The sequence below is a fragment of the Eptesicus fuscus genome, chromosome 7 (genome assembly GCF_027574615.1).
Source record: "Eptesicus fuscus isolate TK198812 chromosome 7, DD_ASM_mEF_20220401, whole genome shotgun sequence".
In the NCBI taxonomy this organism is placed as follows: domain Eukaryota; kingdom Metazoa; phylum Chordata; class Mammalia; order Chiroptera; family Vespertilionidae; genus Eptesicus; species Eptesicus fuscus.
Window position 1 is genome coordinate 105,855,001 of NC_072479.1, and position 10,807 is coordinate 105,865,807.

At 65.0% G+C, this 10,807-nt stretch overlaps 1 protein-coding gene across 3 annotated transcripts in view; it reads right to left on the reverse strand.

The window, feature by feature from the left end:
- PHF21B (PHD finger protein 21B) overlaps positions 1 to 10,439 on the reverse strand; it is a 47,680-nt gene extending 37,241 nt beyond the window's left edge. For 2 of the 3 annotated variants that reach the window (XR_008556550.1, XM_054718577.1), the window contains exons 1-2: positions 10,163 to 10,439; positions 9,244 to 9,309 (exon numbers count right to left, since the gene is read on the reverse strand). Coding sequence is in view for 2 of the 3 variants with exons in the window: in XM_054718577.1 (XP_054574552.1) it covers positions 9,244 to 9,309; positions 10,163 to 10,216 (120 nt within the window). In the remaining variant the exon portion in view is untranslated. Of the gene's footprint in view, positions 1 to 9,243; positions 9,310 to 9,488; positions 9,531 to 10,162 lie in introns of those variants that run through there. The other variant, XM_054718578.1, reaches the window with a different exon arrangement.
- Between the last annotated feature and the right edge of the window lie 368 nt (positions 10,440 to 10,807).

Below are 10,807 nucleotides of genomic sequence, written 5' to 3' on the forward strand. Positions count from 1 at the left end.
CGTCCGACGGGCTGGGGCTGGGGCGGGGGGATAAATCACTGCGCGCCCAGCTGCAGAGGATGCAATAAAATGTGTTGCTAAGATACAAGTGCCCACGAAGTTCATTAAAGGACACTTCAAACCGCTGCCAGATCTTCTCCCTTTAAGGCCGCTGATTCGGTGCCGGCCTGTTTATAATTAGATCCGCAACACGGATGCCGGCCCCCGTTCAAACCACTCGCAGAACTCGTTAATAAAGTAACTTCCACGAGGCGCCGCTCCGCCATCGACTCCGCTGACGGGCAGGCGGCCGGGCATGGGGGGTGTGGGGGGCATGGGGGGCGTGGGGGGCAGTGGGACTGTTCTTTCCGGAACCAGACTGAGCTCCACTCACTTCTCTGGAGAGAGAGGACGGCTCTGGGAGAAGCTCCGCGGCCCCCGCACAGGAGCGACAGCTTCTCCGCAGGAGGGGTCTGGGGCGCAGGCATGCTGGTTCTGGGGTCACAGCAGACACCCTTGTCGGAACCTCAGGCCACGGCCCTGCGCCTTCAGCTCCTACGGTCTAGTGCCGGGCACGTGGGCATCCTGTGAGCCGGGGGGTGCACGGGGGACGAGACTACACCCCGCAGGACAGAGCCTGAGCCGTGAAGACGGGAGCGGGAGCAGGGACCCAGCCCTGCCGGGAAGGGGAGGAGCAGGTGACCGGAGAGGGTCATGCGGGGGCGGGCACGGGGCCACACGTGGGACCTGGCCCGCGGTTCCTTCGGCCAAAGGTCTTCGAGCCCCGCCCACGTCTGGGCCTCAGGAGCCGCCACACACGCGTGGTTTATGGCTTCGCTGGAAAACGCCAAGGAGCGGGCACAGGGGTGGGGCTCGGCCCACCAGGACGGCTCGGGCCGCAGCGATGGAGTCCGCGGTCCGGTTGGAGTCCGCGGTCCGGTTGGAGTCCGCGGTCTGGTTGGAGTCCGCGGTCCGGTTGGAGTCCGCGGTCCGGTTGGAGTCCGCGGTCCGGATGGAGTCCGCGGTCCGGTTCTACATCACCTCAGGCTGTAAGCAGGCGGGACAGAATCCTCGGTCTCAGCGTTTCTGAACCACAGAATCTCAGCTCCCCGAGAACCTGCTGGTCTCCCCTCCGACCAGCCATGGCGCTGCCTCTCCTCCACGCATCGGGCGGGTTTGAGGGCAAAGGTCTCAGAACCAGCACCTCCATCCCTGGACATCAGGGAACCCTGACGCAGCTGAAGTCAGCCTTCTGGTAAGTCCCAGCTTCTAGTCAAAATCTGCTCCTCTGATCCAGTGCGGCCAGTGGTCACTGGAAAGGCAGGGGTCAGTCATGCCGGAGAGGACAGCCCCCAATCCCTGCCATCAGCCGGCCTCCTCTCACTCCCTCTCTTCTGGCCCCTGGACACACCAGGCCCCGCCACAGGGCCTTTGCACAGGCTGCTCCCTGCGCCTAGAGCACGCTTCCCGCCGAGGGCACAGGGCTCACTCCTCCGGCCCCTGCAGCGCTGCCTTCTCAATGAGGCCCTCGACCATTCATTTAAAATAGCTACTCCCCCCGCCCCACACACACACGACCCCGCTCTACTTCTCCGGAGACCACTCACTCCAGAATTCACCTGTTCATCTGTCACCTGTCTCCCCCTGAGACTGGCCATGTCTCAGGAGCCTGTCCCGTCCCCTGCGGAGCCCCAGCACCGAGCAGGCACCGAGCAGGCACCGAGCAGGCACGTGCTGGACGTCACGACTCCACAGGAGCGGCGATCACTGGTGCCATCGCCATCTGAGCTCCGTCCCCTGGACACGCGCCAGCTGTCAGGCCCGTGGGCACTCAGGGGAGACACGCCCGAGGTCTGGAGGCACAAGGAGCGCTGCCCCTGCTCCATCCTGTCCCCTACACGGAGCACGCAGGCACCCCATCCCAGCTCTGGCTCCTCACGCCCGCCCCGCCGCGTGGGCCCACTGCCAGCGCCTGCAGCCGGATCGGCGTCCAGGGCCCCTTGGGTCTGTCCACACTGACACCGGGGACCCCGTGTGCCAGCTCTCCTGTCACACCAGGGCCAGCCCTTGGAGGGGCCTCGTGAGCACGTGTCCCCTGGGCAGGGGCCGCCGGGAGCAGGCCGCTGGCGAGATGGGTGAGGAGAGGGGCCGGTACCTGGAGAGGCGGGCCAGGCACCCGGCGTGTCGGCGGAGCCCTGATCACCACCGAGCCTCGTCAGGAGCCGGCTGGCGGGCTGACTGCGGGGAATGCTGCTTGGCACTGGAACCTGCACTTCGCATTAACTTCTGGATCACGGGCTCTCGTATGTATTTATTTTTAATTGCATTTTCAACTTCATTTACATGCACAGATTGGCTTTCCGCCTGAATGACATCAAAGAGAAACACAGCTCCCTGCTCCCTCTGGCCCCCGCCCCATCCCTGCCCTTTCTCTCTCCCGCACGAAAGCCTCTCCCCACTGATGACAGCGTCCCTCAGACAGCCCGCTGGCGTGCCCCCCCCCACACACAGACCCCCCTCTGCTGCTTCCAGTAACTTTCTGCTGCCTCCACTCGGGAGACGGAAAGCATCACTACTTTTCCTAAAGGTGGCCCCGTCACCACCTCTCAGCACCTCTCCTGTGGGAGGTGACTCGTCTGCCACGTGGAGACTCCGAGAGCAGAGCCTCCTGCTGCCCGGAGTGGGGGGAGGGGGGGCTGGTGGCGCAGGAGGGCAGCTCGTGCAGGACAGCACCTCCCACGCAGGGACACCCTCTTGGGCACGTAGCTTCCGGAAGCCATCTCCCGCGGACAGAATTAGCAAATAAACAGGCCTGAGGGCTGTGGGTGGGGTCGGACCGAGTCCCGGGCTCCTGGCTCCCCCGGTGCGTGGCGCCCACACTCAGGGCCGAGCGTCCCACACGTAGGAAGGGAGCTGGACGGAGGTGCCCCGCCAGGACCGCTCGCCTCTCACGCCCTGTCCTTTAGGTCATCGGGTCGGTCTGGAGACACAGGCCCGCGTGTCCACCGAGCCCAAGTTCAGGCCCTGGTCCTGGCTGTGGGCGCACCGTCCGCGGAGACCAAAGCCACCGGAGGCTGCTGTCCGCACCAAAGCCGCAGGCGCCCGCCTCCTCCAGGCGGTACGGCTCTGGGCACCGGCTCTGGGCACCGCGGCTTTCTGCAGCTCGGGTGACTGTCAACAAAGCAATATTGGCTACAGCTCCCACCACCCGGCTGCCCGGCTGCACATCGGGAATCAGCCTGGCACGCGTGGCCCGCGGCCTCACAAACCCTCAGGGCCCCGCAGCCTGGGAAGCGGGTTCTCCACTGAGACCAGGCCCAGCCACCTGCCCTCCTCCCTCCCAGGGGGCTGAGGGCTCCCCTCAAACCCGGACAAAATATTACACCCCCCCCTCCCAGGATATACATCCTTCTGCTGCGTCTTAACCACACCACCCAGGTGCCACGCAGAAAACCCCGTGCGGCCATCTGAGACCCCACGGAATTCCCGCCTCTGAGACGCACAGACACGGGCTTCGACCAGAAGCTGCGTCCGCAATTTCTCCCGCACCCAGGACACTGCTGGGACCCAGGACACTGCTGGGACCGAGCGACAAGTAACTGCCCACACGGAACGCCTTAAGGAAGCACGTTTGTGCCTTTGGAGAGCAGAGGCCATTTCAGAATGAGAAGATGCCTCCACCTTAAAGTGTAAAGTCACAGCAGTAATCAGAAGAAAAGTGGCAGCCCCACCAGCGGGGTCTCGGGAGGTGGCGAGAGGAGCGGGGAGGAGGAGGCGGATCTGGGGGCTCCTCACAGACGGGGGGGGGTGAACTTGCTTGGGGTCCATCCGAGCCCCCACCTGCCGCTGGCTCAGCCGCTACCCTGCAGACCCCTCCCTGCGTCACACACTCCCAGGCAGGGGCAGCCCCCAGGCAGATGCGGGGACTGGGTGCAGACCAGGGCCCCCTCCCGAGTTCTGCGACCTTTGACCTTCGACCACAGAGTGAAATTACCCCCCATTATCACAGCATCTCTGACAGACTCCAGCCACTCCTGCCTGCACGTGGGCCCTGAGAAACTACGAGACGCCAGGCCTCTCCGGTCCCTGGTGGAAAGTGCCGTCACCTCCCCCACACTCGGCGTTGGCGTGGGGTTCGGATCAGGTCGGGGTCAGGATCAGGACGCCACGGCAGCTCCTCCGCCTGCAGCTCCTCTGCCTGCCAGCTGGGGTGTCCACAGGCCCGCCACCTGTCCGGGCTCCGGCTCCTCCGAATAAAATGGAAACTGAGAACCGGCCTTCCGGCAGGGCTGTGTGTGGTGAATGAGCCGGTCGGAGGGGCCTGGCTCGGGGTTCGAGTCAGACAGGAAAGCTGCGGGGGAGCAGACCATGTCCAAGGCCACTTGTTGAGGACAGCCTATGGGCAGAGCCACTCTCCTGAGCGCGTGCCCCGCGCCAGCACCCGCCACCTGGTTGGTGGTGCCCCATTATTCCCCTTCCTGGCGCTCTTCCGGAAGGAAATCAAATCCGGGGTCTGGTCCCCTAAAGCCCTGTAAATGCCCAAAAGCAGCGGGAAGACCCGCCTCTCCCAGAGTTGGAGGTTGAGCCCACAGACACCCCCAAAGGCCTCCTCTAGCCCCGGGTGACCAGCCCGTGGCAAGACGCTGGCCCGCCACAGCGGAATGAGGCCGGCTGAGGCGGGCGCACCGGGCGGCAGCCACGGTCAGCCTCGGCGCACACGGGGAGACAGAAACGGCACGGAGCCCGGGCTCGGTTCCTGACCAAGGCGCTGGAGCAAACACCTGGGAAAACTCAAGGCAGCCACGTGGCCAGCCGCTCTAGAGGCAACGTGGGTCACGAAGTGGTCCTCGCTCACCCCCGAGAGGCGATGGAGGGAGGGACCGGGGCGGAGGCGGAGGGAGAGAAGGGCCCGGGAACGTGGCTCAGGAGGGTGTGGGCCCAGGACACTGGCCGTGCGAGGGGCAGTGGGCGGTCAAGGCACGCAGGTGGCAGTGGGCGAAGCAGGACCAGCCCCGCTGTCTCGATCCACGCTCTTTCCCGCAGAGTATGCAGCGAGGGGCGCTGGGAGGGGCAATTCTCTTTAACATGCAATGATGCCGGATGAAAACGTAGCCTCCTGCCCGGCCGGCGTGGCTCAGGGGTTGAGCGTCGACCTATGAACCAGAAGGTCACAGGTTGGATTCCCCATCAGGGCACAGGCCCGGGTTGCAGGCTCTATCTCCAGTGTGGGGCGTGCAGGAGGCAGCCGATCAGTAATTCTCTCTCATCACTGATGCTTCTCTCTCTCTCCCCCTCTCCCTTCCTCTCTGAAATAATAAAAATTATATATTTTTAAAAAGTAGCCTCTGGACAGGAGCAGACTCAGGAAGAGAACCTGGGAAACGTCTCTTGCGCAGGGCTGCAAACGTCGGGGAGCTCTCGGAGGGAGCCTGCCCGCAGCCCCCGTGGCGAACATTTCCAGGGAGGAGCCCCTCTGGGGTCCAGCGTGGCGGGTGACTCACAGTGAAGACACGATTCGGCGCCCGGGCGCACACCACGTACATGATACACTTCCAAAAGACAGAGCTGCTGCCCATGAGGCCAGCCCCTCGGAGTCCAGAGCCTGCACATGGACAGCTGGGGCAGGGCGCAAGGCCCCAAGCTCGCCTCCGGGCTCTCGGGCTCGCTCTGCCACCAGCACGGCCTGCAGCTCACACAGCAGGCTCCTCTGGGTGACGCTGAACTCGCATGAAGTTCAGGCCTGGAAATGCCCCCTACACGTGGCACCCAGTGTGGTGCGGAGAAGGCCACCGAGGGAGGAAGCAAGGCCTCCGGTATTCGGACGGGTCTGTTACTTACACAGAAGTGCTTGCCACTGACAATCGAGATAAAAATGTGACCGCCTCCCTGCGTGTGCTGCAAACTCACGGCGTAAAACCACTGGAGCGACTAATGGAGTCTTCACACATCAGATCTCGTTAAAGAGGGGTCCTGGCTCCTCCAGAATCCAACCCGGCCCAACCCAGCCGCGGGGCAGCCACCCCTGGCCACGCGGCCCGGCCACTCTCGGCTGGGCCACAACTCAGCTCTCACCAACTCCCCACGCCTCCTTCTCCTTTAAAGAAGAAACACGAGCCGTTTTCAAATGGCCGGGTCCTGTGGCAGCTGGCTGCCTTTAAATCCCTTCGTCCACCAAAGACAGGAGTCACACAGACTCTGCATCTCTCTACTTCTGATCAACAACCAACCCGTTTACTCAGGAGTCCTTGATAACATCTCTAAACACGTGTGCATGTTTCTAGAAGTAACGGGGGGGGGGGGGGGGGCGGGACACAGCGCCAAGGGTATGAATGGGAAACTGATAGCTTCCCACCAGAGATGTTGCTCCGCGGCGATTGCGTTTCTAACACGTGGATAATGGGGTCATCCGTTCACTTACTGTCTGGCTCATCACCCACGTGTGCACCTTTAATGGAAACGTAACCTTCACGTCCCACGTTCTGAGTGGGGGCAGCACAAAACCATGTCTGTCTCCGCAGGTGCACATGGTGGGAGTTTCTCCCCCCGCAAACCTATCCATGAACACTGCCTTTCCGTTGTGTGGAGTTAAACACAAACTCTGAAATGCCGGCTTCTTCAGCCCTGCTCCCACATCTCAGCTCCTCCGGGGCAGGTCCGGGGTGACCAAGCAGAGCCGGGGTGCAGCCCAGAATCACCTCCAAGAGCTGGTTCATCCACCTTTCCCCAGCCGAGCTGCCAATCACCACTAAACTCTCCCAAGCAGAGAGGGAGGGAGAGAGAGAGAGAGAGAGAGAGAGAGAGAGAGAGAGAGAGAGAGAGAGAGAGAGAGAGAGAGAGGGAGGGAAGGGAGAGAGAGAGAGAGAGACAGAGAGAGATGGAGAGACTCGGGTAAACGTTAAGTCTACCCAACTCATTTCATAGGTGACCTCTGTAAGATTTCAGCTGGGAGCCTGGGAGAGAGGCAGCTTTATTAGCATGCTGCACCAGGCTCCGGCCCCCTCCCCCCCTTTTATGAGCCCTTGTTATATAAAATGCCACAAAGGGGAAAGGAAAAACAACACTTACAGTTACAAACACCAGTCCAGTCGGCCCGGCCAAACCCTGACGGCTGACCAAAGGTTATTTTTAGTCATTTAAAAGAAAAACACTTTTAAAAAGCCTGAGAACAAAAGTTTTCGTTGTTGTCTTTCTTAAACACATACACACACAAACATGGAGGTCCATCCCCTTCACAAGCATCGTCCCCATTCACATTCCGTCCCCATTCACACGTAAAGGCAAAGGCAGCGGGCGGCGCACAGCTCCTCCCGGGAGGCGGCACCTTTCCGCGCTTCCCCGCCCTCCGTTCCGGCCGAAGGACCACGGACAGCTCCTCACCGCGGCCATGGCGGGTTCCCAGCCGCCCGGACGCCGTGGCTCCAAAACAGAAGGAAAGGGCGAACCGGAGCCCTGGAAGCCCTCGCAGCCGTGAAACTATTGCGCCGCAGCAGCACACAGAGATACGCTGTTGCCATAAAAGCAGCGGGATTAGCGGATTTTCTCTCTTTTAAATCTTCTTCTAAAAGTCAACAACTTGCCGTTTTTCACCCAAGTGGAAAAAAAAGAAAAGGCTTAGTAACCCTCCGCTACCACACGGTGCCGGATTCGGCGGTGGTTTCTTTTTTAAAGTATCTGATTTGCTTCTACGCGGTGATTGAACATCTTTGTGCTCCGCGGAGAAGGGGCCTCCAGCCCCTCCCCCTCCAAAAATGGCATCGAGGCAATCAAAATGGAAATGCCGGGCCTGGGGCCCCTCCCCCCTCAACTCCCCGACTCCGCCGGGCCGCGCGCCGGGCCCCCCTCCGGCGGGAATGGAAGCTTCCACTCCGGGCAGGGGGCCGCGGCCCCGGCAGAGAGGGGTTAATGCTCTCGTCCCAACCCTCCCGTCCGGCCGGGAGCCCCCAACCAGCGCGGACCCGCGGCGGGGAACAGCCATCTTTCTTTCCGCAACCCCCGGCCCCCGCCTCCTGCGCACGCTCCCTCCCATCACTTTTCAACTTTAAAGACTCGAAATGAACGCCCAGCCGCCGAGTTCTCCCTCTAGGGTCGCCGCCACCCCCGCCAATCTCCTCCCCGTCTCCCGCTCCCCCGCCCCCGGAGAAAATCCCTCCGGGGAGGGGTGTCTGATCGGGCCGCCCCCGCCCGGACGTGGGGAGGAACGAGGGGGCCGGGTCTGCGGCGGAGCCGGGGGCGGGGCGCGGGCGCGGGCGCTGTCCAAGTTCGGTGCTGACGGCGCGGCCGGCATTCCGAAAGAACTGCGATCGGATGCCAGGGGCGCGGAGGGCGGGGGCGGGCCCGCGGGGTGGGCGGGGGGAGGGGGCAGCGGGGAGGGGCGCCGGCGTCCCCGCCCCCGCCCCCCCGCCAGCCTCGGAGTCCCGGGAGCGCCATTGGCTGCGCCGCTCAAAGTTCTCGGCTCCGGGCGGCGCGGGGAAGGGGCGGGGAGGAGCGGGGAGGGAGGGGCGCGCGGGGCGGGGAGGGAGGGGGCGAGGGGGCGGGGGCGCGCGGCCGGCCGCGCTCCGGCGGCATCTGTTCGTGGTGCTGAAACCCCGAGCGCTGAGCTCAGCGCAACTAAGTCACAATGGACAACTTTTCCTTCCGGGAGAGCCGAGAGGGCGTCGGCGGCCCGGCCCCCCACCCCGGGGGGAGCGCCTCCTGGGTCCCCATCTACACCTGACGCCCGCACACCAAAGTTGGGGCAGAACTGGGGGACCCCGGGGGCACGGTTCTTTTGTTCCCGGGAGCTGGCGCCGGGTTCCAAGAATAAAAAGTGATGCCGGGGAAGTGAGGGGCGGGGCGCCCGGAGGACCGCTCTGTACGTAAAATGCGCAACGAAACCCAGAAATCGCTGCCAAGTAGTTTGGTGTCAAGGCCCAAACCAGCGTCCCCTCCACCCCCACCCACAAGCCAGCGGGAAGTGGGGGCGCCGAGCCGGCAGAAATGCCCACGTTCCCCAAACATGTCACCAACGCAAAATGGACGCCGGCTGCTCGCCGCCTTTTAAGTGCAGCCCCCGCCTTTCGGCCCCTGCACCTTCCCCCTCGGCCTCTGAGAACCGGCTCTTTCTTCCCAGAAAAGGGGGGCCCGGGTAACTTCGAGGATGGCGCACGGACTCCTTCGGGAGTCTGCGCGCGCTGCGCTGAGGCCGGCACTTTTCAGGGTGCTGCCCAAGTACCCCGCGACCCTCCTCCCCGCCGAGGCGGGGTGCGCGCAGGCCAGCTCGCTTACTTGTTTGTCGCTGAGCGCGGCGATCCGCGGCTGCCTCTCGTGGAACTGCTTCTGGAGGTCGCCGTTCTGCGGAAACACGGAGAGGGCTCAGGCTGGCAGCCAGGGGGTCGGGTGCGCCCCGAGCCCCAAGGACCTCGGCCCCCGCCCTGCAGCCCGCGGGGCCAGGCCGCCCGCAGCGCGCCCCGAGTTCCCCCGCCACGTCCCGCACGCGCAGCGGCCCGGCAGCGCCGCGCGAGGCCGCTTACCTGTGGCTGCCGCCGCATCGGGGCAGCTCGCGGGGCGGGGCGGGGGCCGAGGCCACCCGGCGGCGCGCCCCGAGCCGTGCAAGTTTGCAGGCCGGGGTGCGTGTGCGAGTGAGCGTGAGCGTGAGTGTGTGCCGGAGGCGGGGGGAGGAACAAAGAGCCAAGTAAACACGGCGAGTCCGTGTCGAGCGATGCTCATAAATATTCAAGTCGCGTCCTAATCTCCCCGACACACACACGCGCACGCCGCGAAGCCGCTCGGGCTCCGGCCGCCACGCCGCTGCTCGCCCCGCAACCATCGCCAAAACTACTTTGGCAAACTGTGCGGGGCGGCACGGGGGTGGGGCCCCGGGGGGCGGCGCACACACTCGGACAGACCGGGACAGGCTCACGAAGAGTTCCCAGCCGGCACCCTCAGTCCTGCAGGACCCGTGTCAAGAACGAGAAGACACCGGGCTCGGGTCTCGTAGGCCCCCGCCCCCGCCAACTGTAAAGGATTGCAGGGTGGAGGGGTAACCCAGCGGGGTCCTGCCGGTAGTTACTCCCCCACTCCGGGGCAGGCTCACGAAGGAGTCCCCGCCGGAACCTTCAGCGGAGCAGACCCTGCGAGGAGGAACGGGACGCCGGGCTCGGGTCTCTGGAGCCCCCACCCCGGCCCAGGGCCCCCGGCCGCCTACCTGGTGGCGCGCGAGTTCCACGGCGAGCGCCTCCGGCCGGCTCTGCAGCTCCATCCCGGCAACTTGGGCAGCACTTTGCGCTCACTTTGGCCCAGGCTCCCGATGAGTTGCCCGGCTCCGCGGGGGCGAGAGCGGGCGGGGGCGGACCGGGCCTCCCGGGATGGGGGACACGAGCCCCCTCCCCCACGACCGAAAGGGAGGGGGAAGAAAGGCGGCCGGGCGCCCCGGCTCGGAGCCCGCGGCCACCCCAACTCTTCAGGATGCCCGGCGGCAAGTTGCGCCGGGTCCCCGGGCTGCCCGAGCCGCCCGGCGCATGGTCCCCCGGCGCCGGGAGCCCCGCGCAGGCCGGCGCGCGCCCGCCCCGCCGCCGCCGCCCCCGCCGCCCACGCGAGCCGCCCGCCGGCAGGGACTATATTTCCTCCGGCGCGCGCGCCTGGATCTCGCTGGGTCTCGGTAAAGTTGTGCCTCGGCTCGATGCTAATTCGGCAGTGCCCGGATGGAGCGGCCCGGACGGCGGGGGGCGGGGCCAGGGCTGGGGCGGAGCCGGAGCCCGCCGCTCGCCCCGCCCCCCCGCCCGCGCTTGCGCACTGCCGCCGGGCCGCGGCCGGGCGCCCCGAGCAGAGAACAAAAGTGGCACCGAGGGGT